The sequence below is a fragment of the Panulirus ornatus genome, chromosome 15, assembly GCF_036320965.1.
Source record: "Panulirus ornatus isolate Po-2019 chromosome 15, ASM3632096v1, whole genome shotgun sequence".
Classification (NCBI taxonomy): Eukaryota; Metazoa; Arthropoda; class Malacostraca; order Decapoda; family Palinuridae; genus Panulirus; species Panulirus ornatus.
In genome coordinates, this window is record NC_092238.1 from 244247 (window position 1) to 271324 (window position 27078).

At 42.4% G+C, this 27078-nt stretch overlaps 1 protein-coding gene across 1 annotated transcript in view; it reads right to left on the reverse strand.

The window, feature by feature from the left end:
* Positions 1-27078, reverse strand: part of rdgA (retinal degeneration A) — a 243246-nt gene that overhangs the window by 142036 nt on the left and 74132 nt on the right. The window contains exons 3-4 of the mRNA XM_071670254.1: positions 18310-18472; positions 3827-4030 (exon numbers count right to left, since the gene is read on the reverse strand). Of these exons, the coding sequence (XP_071526355.1) occupies positions 3827-4030; positions 18310-18472 (367 nt within the window). The remainder of the gene's footprint in view (positions 1-3826; positions 4031-18309; positions 18473-27078) is intronic.

The following is a 27078-nucleotide window of genomic DNA, read 5'->3' on the forward strand; positions in this document are numbered from 1 at the left end:
CCATCACCAGCAGGACGACCAATGGGTCGTGCTAGAGACCACTGCTATCATCAAAAGAACGATCAATGGGTCGTCCTAGTAACCACCACTATCATCAACAGCACGACGACCAATGGGTCGTGCTAGTGACCACTGCTATCCCCAAAAGAACGATCAATGGGTCGTCCTAAAAACCACCACTATCATCAACAGCACGACGACCAATGGGTCGTGCTGGTGACCACCACAATCACTATCAAGGAGACCCTTTACTCCATCATTCCATACAAGAATACACCATATCAATCCCTTTCCATTAACTTATCTCACGTCATAACATTGTAATGTGAAAATTTTTACCAAGTTCTCAGCAGAGCTTGTGAAGTGAGATAAGGATGGGTGTATTTCACTGGCAGGACATCTTCAACGGAACAGGTAACCAGAAGAAGGATGCTAATGGAAATGAGGAAGAGCCAACCCCACACAAACCCAAGCGACCTGACTAAAGTAAACCAACTTGCCCCCATCTGGAGTGGGATATGGACAACCAGACACACCCTCTCCTCCCAAGGCTTTCCTCTATCATTCTTTTCGAACGTTACCGAAAACCCTCTTCTTTGGAGTGATTATCCTTTGTGGATCCCCACCCCTAACCTTCAGATCTTAGCAATTAATACAAAAGACGATCCCTTCCGGGCCACACAGACATTTTCTGAAATGCGGTCTATTCTGGTGTACCAAACTGTGACGATAATGGTCTTCATACATAAGGCGAGTTACTTTACCATTTATAAAGAATCTAAGTAAATATATGTGTCTGAAATCGTAAGCGTGTACTGAAGAGGTCAATGGTACATCAAGGATTTGTAAATTAACATCTGATATTACAACACAAGACGGCTCCTCACACTACAAACTGTTAAACTTGGATGTATGTAGGGCAGCAGTTTGTCTCTCTTCTTGTCTCCATCTGTCTTCGTGTTGGCTTCTTTCCAGTGAGTGTCTAATACTTTTCTTGACCCCTTTATCCATCTGCCTTATTGTTTCCACTTCTTTCACCTTCCCATTTGCTTCTCCCCATCTTCCGCCATCCCTGCGATGTCTCTGCCTTCGTTCGTTTCTGTCTGTCTTTCCCATCTCATGGCTAAGATAAGACGTCACAATGCCTGTGGCACAAGTATAGTCATTTTCTTAGAAATACACGGCAGTTTCGTCTACTTCTCATTTCAGCCAACGAGTTGCATTCACTTAGTAACTTCTGAGTACGTGATCAGTATACAGAAATTTTCACTAGCGGAGGACGAACAAACGTAGGAACTCATGCAACACAGCCGACCATTACCAGAATAACTTCTTGAGGTCATAAGTCGGAAAATATGTAAAAATGATTTGTGCGATAGAAATGGATAAACATGCAGTATCTGCGTACAAACAGACAGCCTGTGTAAAGATATTTCAGTGATCAGTAATCAGTGTTCATTAAGAACGAACAAGTATACACGAAAGACAAAAACACGATATACTACTTTCGCACCAGTATTAGTACGCGTGTTCAGTCAGAGCCGGATGGGTGTGACTGACGCGGAAGGTTTACTTGGGGAATAGGAGTGTGGCTGACGCTAAGGGGTTCAGTCATAACCCAGGGAGGTATGACTGACGCTGAGGGGTTCATTAAGAGCTGGGAGTGTGTAACTGACGCTGAGGGGTTCAGTCACAGCCCAGGAGGGTGTGACTGACATGGAGGGGTTCAGTCAGAGCTGGGGGTGTGACTGACACTGAGGAGTTTAGTCAGAGCCGTAAGGGCGTGACTGACACTGAGGGGTTTGGTCAGAGCCGTAAGGGCGTGACTGACGTTAAGACGTTCAATGAGAGCCGAGAGGGTATGACTGACGCTGTGAGGCCAGGTGGACACAAGCACTGCAGATGATGGTGGAGCCAGAGGAAAGGGGGACCCACTTACAGCAAACAATGGAGGAGCTAAAGGTCAGGGGGACCCAGCATGGTGGTGTCAGAGGTCATGGGGACCCACTTATAGCAGACAATGGAAGAACCAGAGGTGAAGGGGACCCAGTATGGCGGACGATGGTGGAGCCAGAGGTCATGGGATCCCACTTATTGCAGACAATGGTGGACCCAAGTATAGTTAACAATATAGTAGCCAAAGGTCAGGGTAACCCAGGTATAGTTAACAATAGAGTAGCCAGAGGTGAGGGGGGACCCGGGTATAGTTAACAATGGAGTAGCCAGAGGTGAGGGGGACCTAGGTATAGTTAACAATGGAGTAGCCAGAGGTGAGGGGGACCTAGGTATAGTTAACAATGGAGTAGCCAGAGGTGAGGGGGACCTAGGTATAGTTAACAATAAAGCAGCTAGAGGCCAGGGTAACTCAGGTATAATTAACGAAGGACCAGCCAGAGGTCAGAGAGACCCAGGTATAGTTAACAATTGAGTAACCATAGGTCAGGGTAACCCGGGTATAGTTAACGATGGAGCAGCAAAAAGGCCAGGGGAACCCAGGTGTGGTTAACGATGGAGCAGCCAGAGGTCAGGAAGACACGGGAATGGTTAACGATGGAGAGGCCAGAGGCCAGGGGAATCCAGATATGGCAAACGAAGAGCAAGCCAGGGGTCAGGAGAACCCAGATATGGCAGATGATAGATGAGCCCGAGGCCAGGGAACCCATATATGGCAGACGATAGATGAACCAGAGACCATGGGAGCCTAGGTGTAGCGGATGATCGTAGACCAAGAGGCGAGGGAGAACTTGGCATAGCGAACGATGGATGAGCCAGAGGTCAGAAGGTCAAGGGGATAACGGATGATGGAAGAGTTAGGTGGCAGAAGGATCCAGGTATGGTGGTTGATGGTCTGACCACACCAAAATTTGTGAGACGAGGACTCATTTTGAGGGCTGGCAGAGACAACCTTGTTATGATCGCCATCTTCTCATACAGCACATCATCGGACTACATACGTATGCGGCGTGAAACAGGTAATAAATAGGTAAACGATACTTTAATTTTCTACGAAAAAATATAATCGGCTTCCAAACTGTGTAATGAAAAATTCGATGCTGATTAAACAGTAAACCGCTTATACTAGTTTACATACTTTTAGGGAATATAATAATCTTTCGATCCCAGTTGTTTCCGGGACGAAATATTGAAGCTCAGTACAAGTGTTGGGATGCCAGTCACGATAGCCTGCAACACTGGAACCTCACCAGTGAAGAAAGCTTTATTTGTGGCGGACTTCAAAGGAATAGTTTACCGGCTATGCGACCCGCATGCTTTACTGGGAAGACCTGATGGGATCAGTCAATAGGGACTCTTGAGAGGGACTCATGGCACTGGCGAACCTTACGTGGACAGAGTATTAGACACTGTAAGAAGGGACTTTATTGTAACAGGTGGCACTTAATTTAACCTATTGGCAGCTTGATAGGTTGCAATGGACCGTCAGGGGTGTAAGAGGTACTTAGGGAAGTGACTAGATAAATATCAGTACAGGTGGACACGACGGGGGCAAAAACCGTTCTGGTGGAATCTCTGAAAGAAACACGAATGTCAGTGGGGTCTTAACACGAACGCAGTGTAGAACATAATGGAGAGGGACGACTACATGGAAAGACCGAATGAGAGAACTTGCGGACTTGTCAGTGAAAAAGAGAAATGAGTAGCCTGACGAGGAAACATGCCCAGAAAAACCTGATGGGGACGAAGACAGGAGAATGTGGCTAAGTAAGCCCAGAGTCTTGGGTAAAATCGAGAAAGTAAGAAGGTAGTTGGGTGAGATGAGGGTCCTAGGTGAAGTGAAGGGAGTTGGAACCAAACAAACGGGACTTACTTTGCCACACTGCTTGCATTTGCCTTTCTGGTTCCGCCTGTGGACCCAGTGGTGATGAGTCGCTGTCTGCTCGCGGTACTGGCGAGGACCCACGTCGCGGAAAGTGGGTTTACAGGGGAACTTGACCCTCTCGACTAGGGCTGCAATGCAGCCGGTGTGGGCGATGATCTTGCACGCCGAGCATTTCATCCGGGCCCCCGATTTCTGAAAAGAAACACATCGTTAACAGAGTAGAACCAGACAGATGGGCTTTATATAACTAACATAGCAATACTCATAAAAAAAAGATAGTTACCCAATTTACCCACGTAAAGGGCTTGGGAGGGGGGTGATGGCAGGTTGGCTGATGGGGTGACGGGAAGGGTGATGGATGAAGTGACAAGTGGGGTGATGAGTTGGATTTCGGGTGGGGTTTCGGTGGGGATGTCAAGCTGGGTGACGAATGAGGAGTTGGGTATGACAACGGGTGGGGAGATGAGTGAGGTGTAGACCACACCCTAGTACAGAGTAAGGTGCAGACCACACCCTAATAGAGCGTGAGGTGCAGACCACACCCTAGTACAGAGTGAGGTGCAGATCACACCCTGGTAGAGCGTGAGGTGTAGACCACACCATAGTACAGAGTGAGGAGCAGACCACACCCTGGTACAGCGTGAGGTGTAGACCACACCCTAGTACAGAGTGAGGTGTAGACCACACCCTGGTACAGCGTGAGGTGTAGACCACAGCCTAGTACAGAGTGAGGTGTAGACCACACCCTGGTACAGCGTGTGTTGATAATTCATCCTAGGTTTTGTTAAGCTAGACTCTTGTGTCAGTTGGCACTCTCTCACTACAAGGCAGACAAGACTCCAATATCACTTTCTATAAGAATGCTATACAGTAATCCTCCATCTAAAGTTCAAACCAAGGACCACAGAGGTAGGATATAGACCATATGTGCACAAGTGAGAATGAGCGCATGAGATGCTTCAGCACCCGCTGGTAACCTAACCTAAAACCATCATAAAAGCAAATCCAACATTTTTCTTTTCTGGGCAACGAACTAAGTCATCTTAAGTGCTCCATAACTGGGTCTTTGTTTTCCTCTTAACAGCCTCGTAAAACCTCCCAAACTATGTCGTTAATACGTCATAATTATGAAAGAAACGTTCCACAACTTTCATTACATCAGCTTGACATTGGCGTGATAGTGTTATCATCACTGCCCTAATGTCTCAATAGTATCGCATCCCATCACACATACGACCTGCAAGTAAAATTTGCTATAAAAGTACTTAACCTCTTGAGTAAATGCCTTTATGTTTTTGGTACGACTGAAGTAATCGTACTTAAGGGTGAAGCCATCTCTCTCAAGGGGATAAGTTATCATACTGGACCAAGTCGTAGCTCTTAAGGGTTCCACTCGTTGTGTTCAAGGATGTAGGTCGTCATACTTATGGTTTAGGTTGTGGTGTTTAAGGTTTTAGGTTGTCGCACTCAAACGGATGAGCTGTACTCGAGGGGTTGAGTCGTCATAATTAAGGAGTTAAGTCGTTGCACTTAACAGTCTAATATCACAAAGATAAACCTACCACCATAATACAGGTTCTCAGTCATTACCAGAAATCTAGACTATTGACATTAAAAATGTATGATATACTGCCATCTGCCCCAGACAGTTGCAAGAAATCCTTTACGTCCACCAGAAATCCCGTGACGAGAAATAATCTGTATGTCACCATTAATCCCCTAACAGTCCCTTACTGTGACCACAAATAGTCTGTATGACACTATAAATTCTCAATCCTTCCCTAACTGTGACGAAAAATCCTGAAATTACAAATTTTTCGTAACAATTCCTTCAAATGTCGTTCGTATTGCGATTCTTACTTTCAGGTGAGTGGCTATCTCTGATGACCATACGGTGGACAGCTGAAGGGATCAGTCAACAGGAAAGGCTACCAGTAGGACGTGTGTTGTGAAATAATCAGGGGCCTTTGCTGGACACATTCTGGGATAGCCACAGGGAGCCGCGCGGAAAAGGGGGTTCGCGTCCCGTTCCGTCTTAAAGGTGAAAGTCGATGAGAATAACTGCAGATTTTGGTCCGTTACACCCACCTGTTGCTATCTATTACTACCCTGGCCAATTACAGAAAGGTTACATGGTCTTAGCTCCACCCTCTCCCTTCCTTGATGACCAATCCCTTTGGCTAAAGCTCATCTCCCTCATTCCTTTGTCGAACACTTCACAACAGGCCTTGCAAGTCCATTTCACCCCTCATAGTCCCTTGGTCAGCACTCTGAATTCTAGGTACTTAAACCATTACAGTGGGTAAATTCTGAGTACGATTTTGGAGTGGATACAGGCCTATAGATGATGTTTTAATGTAATAACTATGACTGAGCAGTAGTTTTTTGGTGATTATCAATCCAAACTTCCAAAGTACGACTGGTGATTGTGCCATGCTCAGAGATTACTCATGTTGCAGTAACAATCACTACACAATCTCTATAAACCGTGTCACGAAAAGCTGTTGTTTTCCAAGCTATATTCATGACGTTTTCATTGACCATATAATTCCAGGTTTTCCTGTCAAGAGCAATGCAAGGATCACCAGAATGTTGACCAACATTACATACAAGTGACCTCAGAAGTGCCCACTACTACCCACAGATGACCTCTGTATATATCATATAATGTTCTGCTAGGTTATAGTTTATCATCATTGTCTGTATATCATATAATGTTCAGCTAGGTTGTAGTTTATCATCACTGTCTGTATATTATATAATGTTCTGCTAGGTTGTAGTTTATCATCACTGTCTGTATATCCTATAATGTTCTGCTAGGTTGTAGTTTATCATCACTGTCTGTATATCATATAATGTTCTCCCAGGTTGCAGTCTATCATCACTGTCAGTATATTATATAATGTTCTCCCAGGTTGTAGTTTATCATCACTGTTTGTATATTATATAATGTTCTGCTAGGTTGTAGTCCATCATCACTGTCTCTATATTATATAATGTTCTGCTAGGTTGTAGTTTATCATCAGTCTGTATATTATATAATGTTCTCCCAGGTTGTAGTTTATCATCACTGTCTGTATATTATATAATGTTCTGCTAGGTTGTAGTTTATCATCAGTCTGTATATCATATAATGTTCTGCTAGGTTGTAGTTTATCATCAGTCTGTATATCATAAAATGGTCTGCTAGGTTGTAGTTTATCATCAGTCTGTATATCATATAATGTTCTGCTAGGTTGTAGGTTATCATCAGTCTGCTAGGTTGTAGTTTATCATCAGTCTGTATATCATATAATGTTCTGCTAGGTTGTAGTTTATCATCACTGTCTGTATATCATATAATGTTCTGCTAGGTTGTAGTCTATCATCACTGTCTGTATATCATATAATGTTCTGCTAGGTTGTAGTTTATCATCACTGTCTGTATATCATATAATGTTCTGCTAGGTTGTAGTTTATCATCACTGTCTGTATATCATATAATGTTCTGCTAGGTTGTAGTTTATCATCAGTCTGTATATCATATAATGTTCTGCTAGGTTGTAGTCTATCATCACTGTCTGTATATCATATAATGTTATGCTAGGTTGTAGTTTATCATCAGTCTGTATATCATGTAATGTTCTGCTAGGTTGTAGTCCATCATCACTGTCTGTATATCATATAATGTTCTGCTAGGTTGTAGTCTATCATCACTGTCTGTATATCATATAATGTTCTGCTAGGTTGTAGTTTATCATCACTGTCTGTATATTATATAATGTTCTGCTAGGTTGTAGTTTATCATCACTGTCTGTATATCATATAATGTTCTGCTAGGTTGTAGTCTATCATCACTGTCTGTATATTATATAATGTTCTGCTAGGTTGTAGTTTATCATCAGTCTGTATATCATATAATGTTCAGCTAGGTTGTAGTTTATCATCAGTCTGTATATCATATAATGTTCTGCTAGGTTGTAGTTTATCATCAGTCTGTATATCATATAATGTTCTGCTAGGTTGTAGTTTATCATCAGTCTGCTAGGTTGTAGTTTATCATCAGTCTGTATATCATATAATGTTCTGCTAGGTTGTAGTTTATCATCAGTCTGTATATCATATAATGTTCTGCTAGGTTGTAGTTTATCATCACAGTCTGTATATCATATAATGTTCTGCTAGGTTGTAGTTTATCATCAGTCTGCTAGGTTGTAGTTTATCATCAGTCTGTATATCATATAATGTTCTGCTAGGTTGTAGTTTATCATCAGTCTGCTAGGTTGTAGTTTATCATCAGTCTGTATATCATATAATGTTCTGCTAGGTTGTAGTTTATCATCAGTCTGTATATCATATAATGTTCTCCTAGGTTGTAGTTTATCATCAGTCTGCTAGGTTGTAGTTTATCATCAGTCTGTATATCATATAATGTTCTGCTAGGTTGTAGTTTATCATCAGTCTGCTAGGTTGTAGTTTATCATCAGTCTGTATATCATATAATGTTCTGCTAGGTTGTAGTTTATCATCAGTCTGCTAGGTTGTAGTTTATCATCAGTCTGTATATCATATAATGTTCTGCTAGGTTGTAGTTTATCATCAGTCTGCTAGGTTGTAGTTTATCATCAGTCTGTATATCATATAATGTTCTGCTAGGTTGTAGTTTATCATCACAGTCTGTATATCATATAATGTTATGCTAGGTTGTAGTTTATCATCACTGTCTGTATATCATATAATGTTCTGCTAGGTTGTAGTCTATCATCACTGTCTGTATATCATATAATGTTCTGCTAGGTTGTAGTCTATCATCACTGTCTGTATATCATATAATGTTCTGCTAGGTTGTAGTCTATCATCACTGTCTGTATATTATATAGTGTTCTCCCAGGTTGTAGTTTATCATCACTGTCATATGAGAAAGAGAACCGGTCCCAAGATTGATCCTTGTGGCACTCCACTTGTTACGTTTAACCATTCTGAGGCTTAACCATTAATCACAACTCTTTTGTTTACGGTGTCCTCAACTCCAAGGGCAATTCTTCTACGTCTGAAGGGCTCTGAAGCGCAGTAACTAGTCGATAACATTTTAAAGGGCCCGCATTTGCTGGTGGAGATCCACAAAATCTGCTGATACCCTGAATTGCAGAGGCAAGTTCGAAACGCCTGCGTGACCACATATTGCAGGATCAAGTTCGAAACGTCTGCATGACCCGGAATTGCGTGGGCAGACTCAACGTCTGTAGGGCCCTAAATTGCAAGGACAGGTCTTATACGTCTGCAGGACCCTGAAGCACAGGGAGAGGTCCACAACGTCTACAGAGCTCTGAGGTGCAAGGGCAAGTCCTAAACGTCTCCAGGGCTCTGGAGCATATAGGCAAGTTCATAACGCCTGCAGGGACCTATAACACAAGGGCAGGTTCACAATGTCTGCTGGGCCCTAAAACACAAGGGCTAGTTCATAATGTCTGCAGGACCCTGAAGCACAGGGGCAGGTTCACAATGGCTGAAGGATCCTGAAGCACAAGGGGTAAGTTCAAAATTCTACAGGCCATAAAGTGCAGGAGCAGGTCCACAACGACTGCAGCAGCCCTGAAGCATAGGGGCTGGTCCACAACATCTGCAGGTCGCTGAAGCGCAGAATTAGGTCCTCAACGTCTGCATACCTGAAACTTCTGTAACTGCCCTGAAGAGTAGGGACAGGTTTAAAATGTCCTCAACGTTTGCAGCTGCTCTGAAGCGCAGAGGCAGAGCCACAATGTGTGCGGTGGAAGATCTTCAACGTCTGTAGCTACTCTGAAGCGCAGTGGTATGTCCACAACGTCTGCAGCGAACCTGATGCGCAGTAGATGGTGGCAGACCCAAAGCCGACACTTATGCTCCTCAGACATGAGACTTAAGCCGCCGCTTGGCTACTGTAAGTTCCTCACAGCTGAGAAAGATCAAGAAGGATCTTTTTCATTACCTACGTTCTTTCTTGACGCCTAATAAAGGATAGCTCATATACTGTGGGGAAGCTGAGTGGGATTAGCGAGCCGGGTGGAAATGCAAGTACGGGGAAGCAAATTTCAAAAGAAAAGAGGTTTTCTGACCGGAGGAACAAAAGGTTTTTCTCCAGGCAAGGGGAGAAAATATTTACTGTTCCCTGCCAGGAAAGATCTACTTGTCCATGAATTAAACTTCTAAAAATTCAGGAAAGAGAGACCCACTGGTAGCGTAAAGATGAAGTTTACCGTTCTTGAATAGGGTGGGCTTTGTAGCACGAATAATAGTTTACTAAGAGGAATAAAAAAAAATGTTTACTAACCTGGGTCAGACTTTGTTGACATATCTAACTTACTAGTCTATGATGGAAGAGGTATACTAGCTCGGGAGGGAGGACGCGTACTAGTTCCAGCCGGCCTGCCAGTATGAGGAGGACAAGAATCCTCAGTCATCGCTGAAGTTACTACAATGATCACGACCCGGATGTTGGCCGCTTTGGGGTTGACCGCCAACACTTGGGTAACCTTAAGTGATCATGACCTGGGTGTTGGCCACTATGGGGAAGACTTGTCAACAGAAAGGTAATTGTTTTAACTGTGCCACTGGGGGAACCATGCCCCAATCATACAATCAGGGGAACTTGTCTTCCACCATCGTGACCAGAAGTACCATAACACTGAGGCAACAACGCCTTAATCTTAAAACTGCAGACCTAGCACTGGAAATGGGTTCTGAAACAAGCCTTTGGGCGCCTCAGGGTAAAAGAAGAGGAAAAGAGTCTGTTTCACCTCCTAGGAGTTCCCCGTCCTAGAGGGAGTTTATCCTAATAACCATGCTATTATCGCCATTTACTCTTAACTCAACCTTTCACACACTTTCAAACTCAGTCACCAACTTCTGCAGTTTCTCATTCGAATCTGCCACCACTGATATGTCATCAGCAAACAACAATATCACTTCTCAGGCCCCCTCATCCTCGACAGCCTGCATATTCGCCCCTCTCTTCAAATCTTGCATTTACCCCAGTCAGCACGCCATCCATACATAAATTACAATGCTAGGGTGATATCAAACACACTTACCGCAGACCAGCCTTCAACTAAAACACTCTATTTTCGTTTCCTACTCGCTCAAACCTTTGATCAAAACTTCTCATCACATATAACAACTTTCTATGTATTCGTTAGACCTTCCACATAGCATCTCTATCAACACTTATCATCTGCTTTCTCCAGATCCACAGATGCCACATACAAATCCTTCTGTTTTTCTAAGTATTTCTCATACACATTCTTTAGAGCAAACACCTGGTCCACAAATCCTTTATCAATTCTGAAACCACATTGTTCCTCCCCCATCTGATGCACTGTACATGCCTTAACGCTTTCAGTTAACACTGTCCCATACAACCTATCAAATATATTGAAAACGAATCTATACCTCTATAGCTTGAACACTCCCCTTTGTACCCCTTTTCATTTATATAATGGCACCATAAATGTTTCCGCCAACCCTCAGGTGCCTCACTTCCAAATATACAATGAAAATCCTAACAAACCAATGAACAACACAATCACCCCCTTTCTTACGATGTTCAACTGTGATACCATCTACTCCAGTCGTCTTGCCACATTTCATCTTACGCAGGGCTTTTACCACTACACTTCTCCTCATCAAACTCCTATGCATGACTATCTTACCTCGCATACCACCTCGACCCAAACACCCTACAAATGCCACCCCGTCATCAAATACAATCAAGTCCTTCAAAATCGTTACTCTATCGTCTTTTCACTATCTGTTACCGCTTCCCCAATTTACCCCTTTGTCAGATGTTCCCATTCCTTCTCTTGTCTTTCTCACCCTATTAACTTCAAACCAAAACAACTTATTCTCCCAATGTGGTTGGTCAGTAGAGATTGGTGCTGAACAGCGGAAATCAAGTGGGAAGTTGGGATCTAAATAACTTTGTTAAGTTGGCACCTAATGAGGTGGACTGTCTCCACGAAACATGTCGTGCCATATGTATAGAAAAATTAAATGTTAGATAAAATTTTATGAAATCCTACTGAAGTGCTATTTCACCTTCATATGATATATATATATATATATATATATATATATATATATATATATATATATATATATATATATATATATATATAAATGTGTGTGTGTGTGTGTGTGTGTGTGTGTGTGTGTGTGTGTGTGTGTGTGTGTGTGTGTGTGTGTGTGTGTGAAATGTCTGGGGTAAACCATGGAAAGGTCTGTGGGGCCACAGGGAGCTGTGGTTTCGATGCATTACACATTACAACCCATCCACATACATATGTATATACATACACGCCCACACACGCACATATACATACCTATACATTTCAATGTATACATACATATACATACACAGACAAACACATATATACACATGTACATATTCATACATGATGCCTTCATCCATTCCTGCCGCCATCCCGCCACACATGAAATACCCCCCCCCCCTACCCCGCGCGCGTGAGGTAGCGCTAGGAAAAGACAAAGGCCACATTTGTTCACACTCAGTCTCTAGCTGTCATGTGTAATGCACCGATACCACAGTTCCCTTTCCACATCTAGGCCCCACAAAACTTTCCATGGTTTACTCCAGACACTTCACATGCCCTGGTTCAATCCATTGACAGCACGTCGACCCCGGTATGGTACCACATCGTTCCAATTCACTTTATTCCTTGCACGCCTTTCACCCTCCTGTATGTTTAGTCCCCGATCGCTCAAAATCTCTTTCACTCCATCCTTCCACCTCCAATTTGGTCTCCCACTTCTCGTTCCCCCCACCTCTGACACATATATCCTCTTTGTCAATCTTTCCTCACTCATTCTCTCCATGTGACCAACCCATCTCAATACACCCTCTTCTACTCTCTCAACCACACTCTTTTTATTACCACACATTTCTCTTACCCTTTCATCACTTACTCAATCAAACCACCTCACACCACATATTGTCCTCAAACATCTAATTTCCAACACATCCACCCTCCACACAACCCTATCTATAGCCCACGCCTCGCAACCATATAGCATTGTTGGAACCACTATTCCTTCAAACATACCCATCTTTGCTTTCCGAGATGATGTTCTCGACTTCCACACATTCTTCAACGCTCCCAGAACCTTTGCCCCCTCCCCCACCCTGTGACTCACTTCCTCTTCCATGGTTCTATCCGCTGTTAAATCCACTCACAGATATCTAAATCACTTCAATTCCTCCAGTTTTTCTCCATTCAAACTTACTCCGAATTAACTTGTCCCTCAACCCTACAGTACCTAAATAACCTCGCTCTTATTCACATTTACTCTCAACTTTCTCCTTTCACACACTGTACCAAACTCAGTCACCAGCTTCTGCGGTTTCTCACCCGAATCAGCCACCAGCGACGTATCATCAGCGAACAACAACGACTCACTTCCCAAGTCTTCTCATCCACAACAGACTGCATACTTGCCCCTCTCTCCAAAACTCTTGCATTTTCCTCCCTAACAACCCCATCCATAGACAAATTAAGCAACCATGGAGACATCACGCACCCCTGCCGCAAACCTACATTCACTGAGAACCAATCACTTTCCTCTCTTCCTACTCGTACACATGCCTTACATCCTCGATATAACACTTCACTTCTTCTAGCAACTTGCCTCCCACACCATATACTCTTAATACCTTCCACAGAGCATCTCTATCAAGTTTATCATATGCCTTCGAATGGTATGGCAATAAAATAATCTTTGAAGTACATTGTAAAGTACGGCAGCAGCCGGCAGGCTGATGTGCCGCAGGAGGAGGTATGTGTGGAGAAGCCTTACTATCTTTTCATCTCTCTCTCTCTCTCTCTCTCTCTCTCTCTCTCTCTATATATATATATATATATATATATATATATATATATATATATATATATATATATATATATATGGGAGGATATTGATTGAGAGGGTGAAGGCATATACAGAGCATCAGATTGGGGAAGAGCAGTGTGGTTTCAGAAGTGGTAGAGGATGTGTGGATCAGGTGTTTGCTTTGAAGAATGTATGTGAGAAATACTTAGAAAAGCAAATGGATTTGTATGTAGCATTTATGGATCTGGAGAAGGCATATGATAGAGTTGATAGAGATGCTCTGTGGAAGGTATTAAGAATATATGGTGTGGGAGGCAAGTTGTTAGAAGCAGTGAAAAGTTTTTATCGAGGATGTAAGGCATGTGTACGCGTAGGAAGAGAGGAAAGTGATTGGTTCTCAGTGAATGTAGGTTTGCGGCAGGGGTGTGTGATGTCTCCATGGTTGTTTAATTTGTTTATGGATGGGGTTGTTAGGGAGGTGAATGCAAGAGTTTTGGAAAGAGGGGCAAGTATGAAGTTTGTTGGGGATGAGAGAGCTTGGGAAGTGAGTCAGTTGTTGTTCGCTGATGATACAGCGCTGGTGGCTGATTCATGTGAGAAACTGCAGAAGCTGGTGACTGAGTTTGGTAAAGTGTGTGAAAGAAGAAAGTTAAGAGTAAATGTGAATAAGAGCAAGGTTATTAGGTACAGTAGGGTTGAGGGTCAAGTCAATTGGGAGGCGAGTTTGAATGGAGAAAAACTGGAGGAAGTGAAGTGTTTTAGATATCTGGGAGTGGATCTGGCAGCGGATGGAACCATGGAAGCGGAAGTGGATCTTAGGGTGGGGGAGGGGGCGAAAATTCTGGGAGCCTTGAAGAATGTGTGGAAGTCGAGAACATTATCTCGGAAAGCAAAAATGGGTATGTTTGAAGGAATAGTGGTTCCAACAATGTTGTATGGTTGCGAGGCGTGGGCTATGGATAGAGTTGTGCGCAGGAGGATGGATGTGCTGGAAATGAGGTGTTTGAGGACAATGTGTGGTGTGAGGTGGTTTGATCGAGTAAGTAACGTAAGGGTGAGAGAGATGTGTGGAAATAAAAAGAGCGTGGTTGAGAGAGCAGAAGAGGGTGTTTTGAAATGGTTTGGGCACATGGAGAGAATGAGTGAGGAAAGATTGACCAAGAGGATCTATGTGTCGGAGGTGGAGGGAACGAGGAGAAGAGGGAGACCAAATTGGAGGTGGAAAGATGGAGTGAAAAAGATTTTGTGTGATCGGGGCCTGAACATGCAGGAGGGTGAAAGGAGGGCAAGGAATAGAGTGAATTGGAGCGATGTGGTATACCGCGGTTGACGTGCTGTCAGTGGATTGAATCAGGGCATGTGAAGCGTCTGGGGTAAACCATGGAAAGCTGTGTAGGTATGTATATTTGCGTGTGTGGACGTGTATGTATATACATGTGTATGGGGGTGGGTTGGGCCATTTCTTTCGTCTGTTTCCTTGCGCTACCTCGCAAACGCGGGAGACAGCGACAAAAATATATATATATATATATATATATATATATATATATATATATATATATATATATATATATATATATATATCCAGGACCTCAAGATAATATTTCCATTAAGGAAATAGACTTTTCATGGACTATCAAGTTTTCGGTCATCCATTCTTCCCATATCCACTTTACATTAAGGCACTACAGAACATGGAGCGCGAATTGTTCCTGGAAGGGAGGAAAAGAGACGAAGGCATGGGCAGGTGGGTACTCACACAACAGTAGTCCTCTCCCACGTAGCAGAAGTCGCCCGAAGCGGAGGTGGGGCACCACAGGTGGTCCCCGTTGATGGCCCCCTCATTCCAGTCACAGGTGGAGCGCAGCACGCGACGCTCACCATTCTCACACTGGATCTCCACCTCAGAGTTGATGGCTTTCCTGAAGACCAAATACCAGTGTCATTAGCGGCCAGGCAAGTGGGCAGAGGTAATAGTAATGGGAAGCAGACTAGTTGGAAGAAGAAAGAACATACGAGTACATGAAGGAGAGAGGCACAGAGGTCGGTGTTCCTGCAAGATTAAGTACAACTAGGCAAGAACAATACAAGATATGACCACTACTGTTGTTATAACAAACAACAATCGCATGCCTAGGAACAATATGAATATCAATAAAACTATGAAGGCCAGCGGAACTATACTGATTTACCTCTTGAAGCGCACGATAACTTGGTCTTTGACTTGCTGGTCCGAGTTCATGCTATAATACAAAAGTTGTACCATCGAGCCTCAGATGCTAATAATCATGAAAAAAATTAATAAAATGATAAGAAATATTAAGACAAACATTGAAATAACTTTAAAATATAGAACGCTTAAAAATACAGGAAAAAAGTAAAATAAAAGTTTAAAACAATCCTAGAACCTTAAATGGAGGCGGGAGAGGACAGTTTGCTACAGGAAAAAAGAAGGAAACCATAAACGTTACCTGGGTGGGTTATCTCCAGCTCTGCCACACCGGTAAAAGAAGGAAACCATAAACGTTACCTGGGTGGGTTATCTCCAGCTCTGCCACACCGGTAAAGCCCCTCCAATTTTTGTAATGGGATGGGACCATCAATTATGACCCAAATGGAAACTATAAATACCATCAACCTACTACCTTTTACAATGGAAAAAAATAATATGGTGAATCAAAATAAAACAACATGGCAGAGTTCCACTTTGAGGAACATAAAACTAATTCTAGAATACTCTTGAATTTGTAAGGCACTGCTAATGATCTATATGAAAAATATAATGATAGTGTACTGTGTGGAGAATATAATGGCGGTGTATCGTACAGGTCATACAATAAGGTCGGCGGAGCCAGGCCTTTGGTTCATTATCTCTTTTTACGAATCTCATTGTCGACAGTAGGTGGGCTATAAGGATCAGGGAAAATTTGGAGTTCATTAATGTGAAATTTGGCATTTTTTTTCTTTTCTTGGAAAAGAACTCAACATGCGAATACCACAAGTAACTACAAAAACAGCACTCAAGATTTACGTTACTTTGATCAGATGGAGTAACGTAGTAGATGCCAATAACGCTGGTATACTTCCGTCACAAGTTACAGTAAAATCTCAGCTGCTACTGGAAGTTACTTGAAGTATCTATAGGTTTCGTTGATTTCGAAAAGTGCTTTACTTAATTCTAAGTTCATTATTTAGTTTATCATTAAGTAAAGTGATATCATTAAGTATACTATTAAGGAAAGTGATTGGTTTTCAGTGAATGTAGGTTTGCGGCAGGGGTGTGTGATGTCTCCATGGTTGTTTAATTTGTTTATGGATGGGGTTGTTAGGGAGGTGAATGCAAGAGTTTTGGAAGGAGGGGCAAGTATGCAGTCTGTTGGGGATGAGAGAGCTTGGGAAGTGAGTCAGTTGTTGTTCGCTGATGATACAGCGCTGGTGGCTGATTCATGTGAGAAACTGCAGAAGCTGGTGACTGAGTTTGGTAAAGTGTGTGAAAGAAGAAAGTTAAGAGTAAATGTGAATAAGAGCAAGGTTATTAGGTACAGTAGGGTTGAGGGTCAAGTCAATTGGGAGGTAAGTTTGAATGGAGAAAAACTGGAGGAAGTAAAGTGTTTTAGATATCTGGGAGTGGATCTGGCAGCGGATGGAACCATGGAAGCGGAAGTGAATCATAGGGTGGGGGAGGGGCGAAAATCCTGGGAGCCTTGAAGAATGTGTGGAAGTCGAGAACATTATTTCGGAAAGCAAAAATGGGTATGTTTGAAGGAATAGTGGTTCCAACAATGTTGTATGGTTGCGAGGCGTGGGCTATGGATAGAGTTGTGCGCAGGAGGATGGATGTGCTGGAAATGAGGTGTTTGAGGACAATGTGTGGTGTGAGGTGGTTTGATCGAGTAAGTAACGTAAGGGTAAGAGAGATGTGTGGAAATAAAAAGAGCGTGGTTGAGAGAGCAGAAGAGGGTGTTTTGAAATGGTTTGGGCACATGGAGAGAATGAGTGAGGAAAGATTGACCAAGAGGATCTATGTGTCGGAGGTGGAGGGAACGAGAGAAGAGGGAGACCAAATTGGAGGTGGAAAGATGGAGTGAAAAAGATTTTGTGTGATCGGGCCTGAACATGCAGGAGGGTGAAAGGAGGGCAAGGAATAGAGTGAATTGGAGCGATGTGGTATACCGCGGTTGACGTGCTGTCAGTGGATTGAATCAGGGCATGTGAAGCGTCTGGGGTAAACCATGGAAAGCTGTGTAGGTATGTATATTTGCGTGTGTGGACGTGTATGTATATACATGTGTATGGGGGTGGTTGGGCCATTTCTTTCGTCTGTTTCCTTGCGCTACCTCGCAAACGCGGGAGACAGCGACAAAAAATATATATATATATATATATATATATATATATATATATATATATATATATATATATATATATATATATATATCCAGGACCTCAAGATAATATTTCCATTAAGGAAATAGACTTTTCATGGACTATCAAGTTTTCGGTCATCCATTCTTCCCATATCCACTTTACATTAAGGCACTACAGAACATGGAGCGCGAATTGTTCCTGGAAGGGAGGAAAAGAGACGAAGGCATGGGCAGGTGGGTACTCACACAACAGTAGTCCTCTCCCACGTAGCAGAAGTCGCCCGAAGCGGAGGTGGGGCACCACAGGTGGTCCCCGTTGATGGCCCCCTCATTCCAGTCACAGGTGGAGCGCAGCACGCGACGCTCACCATTCTCACACTGGATCTCCACCTCAGAGTTGATGGCTTTCCTGAAGACCAAATACCAGTGTCATTAGCGGCCAGGCAAGTGGGCAGAGGTAATAGTAATGGGAAGCAGACTAGTTGGAAGAAGAAAGAACATACGAGTACATGAAGGAGAGAGGCACAGAGGTCGGTGTTCCTGCAAGATTAAGTACAACTAGGCAAGAACAATACAAGATATGACCACTACTGTTGTTATAACAAACAACAATCGCATGCCTAGGAACAATATGAATATCAATAAAACTATGAAGGCCAGCGGAACTATACTGATTTACCTCTTGAAGCGCACGATAACTTGGTCTTTGACTTGCTGGTCCGAGTTCATGCTATAATACAAAAGTTGTACCATCGAGCCTCAGATGCTAATAATCATGAAAAAAATTAATAAAATGATAAGAAATATTAAGACAAACATTGAAATAACTTTAAAATATAGAACGCTTAAAAATACAGGAAAAAAGTAAAATAAAAGTTTAAAACAATCCTAGAACCTTAAATGGAGGCGGGAGAGGACAGTTTGCTACAGGAAAAAAGAAGGAAACCATAAACGTTACCTGGGTGGGTTATCTCCAGCTCTGCCACACCGGTAAAAGAAGGAAACCATAAACGTTACCTGGGTGGGTTATCTCCAGCTCTGCCACACCGGTAAAGCCCCTCCAATTTTTGTAATGGGATGGGACCATCAATTATGACCCAAATGGAAACTATAAATACCATCAACCTACTACCTTTTACAATGGAAAAAAATAATATGGTGAATCAAAATAAAACAACATGGCAGAGTTCCACTTTGAGGAACATAAAACTAATTCTAGAATACTCTTGAATTTGTAAGGCACTGCTAATGATCTATATGAAAAATATAATGATAGTGTACTGTGTGGAGAATATAATGGCGGTGTATCGTACAGGTCATACAATAAGGTCGGCGGAGCCAGGCCTTTGGTTCATTATCTCTTTTTACGAATCTCATTGTCGACAGTAGGTGGGCTATAAGGATCAGGGAAAATTTGGAGTTCATTAATGTGAAATTTGGCATTTTTTTTCTTTTCTTGGAAAAGAACTCAACATGCGAATACCACAAGTAACTACAAAAACAGCACTCAAGATTTACGTTACTTTGATCAGATGGAGTAACGTAGTAGATGCCAATAACGCTGGTATACTTCCGTCACAAGTTACAGTAAAATCTCAGCTGCTACTGGAAGTTACTTGAAGTATCTATAGGTTTCGTTGATTTCGAAAAGTGCTTTACTTAATTCTAAGTTCATTATTTAGTTTATCATTAAGTAAAGTGATATCATTAAGTATACTATTAAGGAAAGTGATTGGTTTTCAGTGAATGTAGGTTTGCGGCAGGGGTGTGTGATGTCTCCATGGTTGTTTAATTTGTTTATGGATGGGGTTGTTAGGGAGGTGAATGCAAGAGTTTTGGAAGGAGGGGCAAGTATGCAGTCTGTTGGGGATGAGAGAGCTTGGGAAGTGAGTCAGTTGTTGTTCGCTGATGATACAGCGCTGGTGGCTGATTCATGTGAGAAACTGCAGAAGCTGGTGACTGAGTTTGGTAAAGTGTGTGAAAGAAGAAAGTTAAGAGTAAATGTGAATAAGAGCAAGGTTATTAGGTACAGTAGGGTTGAGGGTCAAGTCAATTGGGAGGTAAGTTTGAATGGAGAAAAACTGGAGGAAGTAAAGTGTTTTAGATATCTGGGAGTGGATCTGGCAGCGGATGGAACCATGGAAGCGGAAGTGAATCATAGGGTGGGGGAGGGGCGAAAATCCTGGGAGCCTTGAAGAATGTGTGGAAGTCGAGAACATTATTTCCGTAAGCAAAAATGGGTATGTTTGAAGGAATAGTGGTTCCAACAATGCTGTATGGTTGCGAGGCGTGGGCTATGGATAGAATTGTGCGCAGGAGGGTGGATGTGCTGGAAATGAGATGTTTGAGGACAATATGTGGTGTGAGGTGGTTTGATCGAGTAAGTAATAATAGGGTAAGAGAGATGTGTGGAAATAAAAAGAGCGTGGTTGAGAGAGTAGAAGAGGGTGTTTTGAAATGGTTTGGGCACATGGAGAGAATGAGTGAGGAAAGATTGACCAAGAGGATATATGTGTCGGAGGTGGAGGGAACGAGGAGAAGTGGGAGACCAAATTGGAGGTGGAAAGATGGAGTGAAAAAGATTTTGAGTGATCGGGGCCTGAACATGCAGGAGGGTGAAAGGCGGGCAAGGAATAGAGTGAATTGGATCGATGTGGTATACCGGGGTCGACGTGCTGTCAATGGATTGAATCAGGGCATGTGAAGCGTCTGGGGTAAACCATGGAAAGTTCTGTGGGGCCTGGATGTGGAAAGGGAGCTGTGGTTTCGGGCATTATTACGTGGCAGCTGGAGACTGAGTGTGAGCGAATGGGGCCTTTGTTGCCTTTTCCTAGCGCTACCTCGCACACATGAGGGGGAAGGGGGATGTTACTCCATGTGTGGCGAGGTGGCGATGGGAATAAATAAAGGCAGACAGTATGAATTATGTACATGTGTATATAAGTATATGTCTGTGTGTGTATATATATGTGTACAATGAGATGTATAGGTATGTATATTTGCGTGTGTGGACGTGTATGTATATACATATGTATGGAGGTGGGTTGGGCCATTTCTTTCGTCTGTTTCCTTACGCTACCTCGCAAACGCGGGAGACAGCGACAAAGCAAAATAAATAAATATATGAATATTTCACCCTACAATCATAGCCCCCCTCCCCCCAACCCCAATTATCGACACCTCTTATCATCATCGTAGATTAAAACATAATGTACCAATCCACGCTTCATCAATCTCATATTTCATAATGTACCAATCCACGCTCCACCAATCTCATATTTTGTAATGTACCAATCCACGCTCCACCAATCTTATATTTTATAAAGTACCAATCCACGCTCCACCAATCTCATATTTTATAATGTACCAATCCACGCTCCACCAATCTCATATTTCATAATGTACCAATCCACGCTCCACCAATCTCATATTTCATAATGTACCAATCCACGCTCCACCAATCTCATATTTCATAATGTACCAATCCACGCTCCACCAATCTCATATTTCATAATGTACCAATCCACGCTCCACCAATCTCATATTTCATAATGTACCAATCCACGCTCCACCAATCTCATAGTTTATAATGTACCAATCCACGCTCCGCCAATCTCATATTTTATGATGTACCAATCCACGCTCCACCAATCTCATATTTCATAATGTACCAATCCACGCTCCACCAATCTCATATTTCATAATGTACCAATCCACGCTCCACCAATCTCATATTTTATAATATACCAATCCACGCTCCACCAATCTCATATTTCATAATGTACCAATCCACGCTCCACCAATCTCATATTTCATAATGTACCAATCCACGCTCCACCAATCTCATAGTTTATAATGTACCAATCCACGCTCCGCCAATCTCATATTTTATGATGTACCAATCCACGCTCCACCAATCTCATATTTTCGCAAATTAAACTGAAGTTGCAAAAAAAAAAAATCAGTGTGTGAAGTACAAACATAAACTGGAATGTCATCAAAACTATCATGTGAAATATGTAAAGGACAAATTGTAGCGCTGGCCTGAATTTCTACACTTACTTCTTTTCTTCCAAAATGAAGAAGAAACTAGCTAGAATGAATAGCTACACGCTCTTATTTTTTTTTTTCAGAATGAAGAAAGCAAAAGCTGAATACAGAGCTAAAGTTGTGTGTGAAAGTTTTACTGTACTGTAACATCAAAGCAACTTAGTGTCCGCAAAAACTTTGTTCGCTCCCTATATATTTTCAATGGCGATACACGGCTATAGTTTGTTGTGGGTTCAAGAATATGACGCTCTCAGGGCGAAATTATTGTACATCTGGTCGCTAAGATTCGTGTTCCTAATGGCGTGAGCCCCAGTAAACCCGCCTCATTGTGCTCCAGGTTATTCTATGGGAATAATGTCCTTTCAGGCTGCCATTTCATTTTGGGAATTTTGCTTCTTAGCGTTATATTTCTTCCAAATGTGCTTCAAGATGGTTGGCTCTTACCTTTCTAAGGAAGATAAAGCCCGAATTCTCGCCTAAAAGCAAGAAAAAGTGGGTACAGGTGAGATATTCAAGTGCATTTGGCGCTCAGAACTCACGATCAGGCGGCTGCTTACTGCAACACCAATGTCTCGCTTCATTCAGGAGATCAAGATCCTTTGGACACAGAACATGGGCTAGGAATACTTCAGGAACCTTGCCAATTCCATGCTCATATGTCTGCAGATGGCAATCAGGCCAAAAGAGAAATGAAAAAGTACTAAAATGTAAGTGTGACATCGCCTATGAAAATGTATCAGAAGGTGGACGAGACTTATCATGGACACAGTAACTTCAAAAACAGTTTCTTAAGTATAAAACAGACCAAGTACGACACATCATTGTATACAATAATGATACTATATATTCTGATAAGGTAACCAGAAAACTGTTTCTTTCATCAGATTGTTTGTTTTTTTAAGTTGTCTCTTTTTACATGGCAGGAAGACTGTGTAAGACACCTCCAAGGGTTGTCTCAACGTTTCGATTTGACGCCATCAAATCATCTTCAGAAGTGTGTAGCTGTAGCATCACTTTAGAGCCAATGAGCGTGCAGCGATAGAATCACGTCCGCCTACAGGTATTACACAGCCTCACCCTGCTCTCCGCAATCATTCCCACCAGCTCCACTGCCCTCTCCACACGCCCTAAAATATGATTTGATGGATTCAAATCGAAACGTAGAGACAATCCTTGAAGGTGTTTCACACAAACTACCCTGCCATGTAAAATGAGATATCAAAAACAATGAAAAATTCAGAATCTGATAAAGAAAAACAATTATCTGGTAATTTAAGCAATATACGTTTACAAGAATCCTATCATAGGAATATACTTGATCACGCGCTGAATTATGGTCCTTTCCAATATATATATATATATATATATATATATATATATATATATATATATATATATATATATATATATATATATTTTTTATACTTTGTCGCTGTCTCCCGCGTTTGCGAGGTAGCGCAAGGAAACAGACGAAAGAAATGGCCCAACCCACCCCCCCCCATACACATGTATATACATACGTCCACACACGCAAATATACATACCTACACAGCTTTCCACGGTTTACCCCAGACGCTTCACATGCCTTGATTCAATCCACTGACAGCACGTCAACCCCGGTATACCACATCGATCCAATTCACTCTATTCCTTGCCCTCCTTTCACCCTCCTGCATGTTCAGGCCCCGATCACACAAAATCTTTTTCACTCCATCTTTCCACCTCCAATTTGGTCTCCCTCTTCTCCTTGTTCCCTCCACCTCCGACACATATATCCTCTTGGTCAATCTTTCCTCACTCATCCTCTCCATGTGCCCAAACCACTTCAAAACACCCTCTTCTGCTCTCTCAACCACGCTCTTTTTATTTCCACACATCTCTCTTACCCTTACGTTACTCGATCAAACCACCTCACACCACACATTGTCCTCAAACATCTCATTTCCAGCACATCCATCCTCCTGCGCACAACTCTATCCATAGCCCACGCCTCGCAACCATACAACATTGTTGGAACCACTATTCCTTCAAACATACCCATTTTTGCTTTCCGAGATAATGTTCTCGACTTCCACACATTCTTCAAGGCTCCCAGGATTTTCGCCCCCTCCCCCACCCTATGATCCACTTCCGCTTCCATGGTTCCATCCGCTGCCAGGTCCACTCCCAGATATCTAAAACACTTTTCTTCCTCCAGTTTTTCTCCATTCAAACTTACCTCCTAATTGACTTGACCCTCAACCCTACCGTACCTAATAACCTTGCTCTTATTCACATTTACTCTTAACTTTCTTCTTTCACACACTTTACCAATCTCAGTCACCAGCTTCTGCAGTTTCTCACATGAATCAGCCACCAGCGCTGTATCATCAGCGAACAACAACTGACTCACTTCCTAAGCTCTCTCATCCACAACAGACTTCATACTTGCCCCTCTTTCCATAACTCTTACATTCACCTCCCTAACAACCCCATCCATAAACAAATTAAACCACCATGGAGACATCACACACCCCTGCCGCAAACCTACATTCACTGAGAACCAATCACTTTCCTCTCTTCCTACACGTACATATGCCTTACATCCTCGATAAAAACTTTTCACTGCTTCTAACAACTTGCCTCCCACACCATATATCCTTAATACCTTCCACAGAGCATCTCTATCAACTCTATCATATGCCTTCTCCAGATCCATAAATGCTACATACAAATCCATTTGTTTTTCTAAGTATTTCTCACATACATTCTTCAAAGCAAACACCTGATCCACACATCCTCTACCACTTCTGAAACCACACTGCTCTTCCCCAATCTGATGCTCTGTACATGCCTTCACCCTCTCAATCAATATCCTCCCATATAATTTACCAGGAATACTCAACAAACTTATACCTCTGTAATTTGAGCACTCACTCTTATCCCCTTTGCCTTTGTACAATGGCACTATGCAAGCATTTCGCCAATCCTCAGGCACCTCACCATGAGTCATACATACATCAAATAACCTTACCAACCAGTCAACAATACAGTCATCCCCTTTTTAAATAAATTCCACTGCAATACCATCCAAACCCGCTGCCTTGCCGGCTTTCATCTTCCGCAAAGCTTTTACTACCTCTTCTCTGTTTACCAAATCATTTTCTCTAACCCTCTCACTTTGCACACCACCTCGACCAAAACACCCTATATCTGCCACTCTATCATCAAACACATTCAACAAACCTTCAAAATACTCAATCCATCTCCTCACATCACCACTACTTGTTATCACCTCCCCATTAGCGCCCTTCACTGAAGTTCTCATTTGCTCCCTTGTCTTACGCACTTTATTTACATCCTTCCAGAACATCTTTTTATTCTCCCTAAAAATTAATGATACTCTCTCACGCCAACTCTCATTCGCCCTCTTTTTCACCTCTTGCACCTTTCTCTTGACCTCCTGTCTCTTTCTTTTATACATCTCCCACTCAACTGCATAAATATAATATATATATATATATATATATATATATATATATATATATATATATATATATATATATATATATATATATATATATAGGTATGTATATGTGCGTGAGTGGACGTGTATGTATATACATGTATATGTGGGTGGGTTGGGCCATTCTTTCGTCTGTTTCCTTGCGCTACCTCGCTAACGCGGGAGACAGCGACAAAGTATAACAATATATATATATATATATATATATATATATATATATATATATATATATATATATATATATATATATATATGCATTTATTTACTTATTCATTCATTTACCTTAATTTTACTTTGTCGCTGTCTCCCGCGTTAGCGAGATAGTGCAAGGAAACAGACGAAAGAATAGCCCAACTCACTCACATACACATGTATATACATACACGCCCACACATGCACATATACATACCAATACATTTCAACGTATACATACATATACATACACAGACATATACATATATACACATGTACATATTCATACTTGCTACCTTCATCCATTTCCGTAGCCACCCCGCCACATATGAAATGACAACCCCCTACCCCCTCATGCGCGCTAGGTAGCGCTAGGAAACGACAACAAAGGCCATATTCGTTCACGCTCAGTCTCTAGTTGTCATGTGTAATGCACCGAAACCACAGCTCCCTTTCCACATCTAGACCCCACAAAACTTTCCATGGTTTACCACAGACGCTTCACATTCATTGTTTCAATCCATTGACAGCACGTCGACATCGGTATACAACATCGTTCCAATTCACTTTATTCCTTCCACGCCTTTGTTTAGGCCCCAATCGCTCAAAATCTTTTTCACTCCATCCTTCCACCTTCAATTTGGTCTCCCACTTCTCCTCGTCCCCTCCACCTCTGACACATGTACAGTCCTTGTCAATCTTTCCTCACTCATTCTCTCCATGTAATCAAACCATTTCAATAACCCTCTTCTGGTCTCTCAACCACACTCTTTTCATTACCACAAATATCTCTTACCTTTTCAGTACTTACTCGATCAAACTACCTTACACCACATACTGTCCTCAAACATCTCAGTTTCAACACATCCACCCTCCTCCGCACAACCCTATCTATAGCCCACACCTTGCAACCATATAACATTGTTGGAACCACTATTCCTTTAAACATACCCATTTCTGCTCTCCAAGATAACGTTCTCGTCTTCCACATATTCTTCAACGCTCCAAGAACCTTCGCCTCCTCCCCCACCCTGTGACTCACTTTCGCTTCCATAGTTCCATCCGCTATTAAATCCACTCCCAGATATCTAATACACTTCACTTCCTACAGTTGGGAAATGACCGGGGTAGACCTCGTTGCTCACCAACGTGAGACGAAGGGTATTCGAGTACATAGTATTCGAATAGTCATTTGCTATTGGGGGCGATCATAGTCTAGCAGTAGCGCTCCCGCCTGTTGCACAGGGGTCCCGGGTTCGATCCTGGCT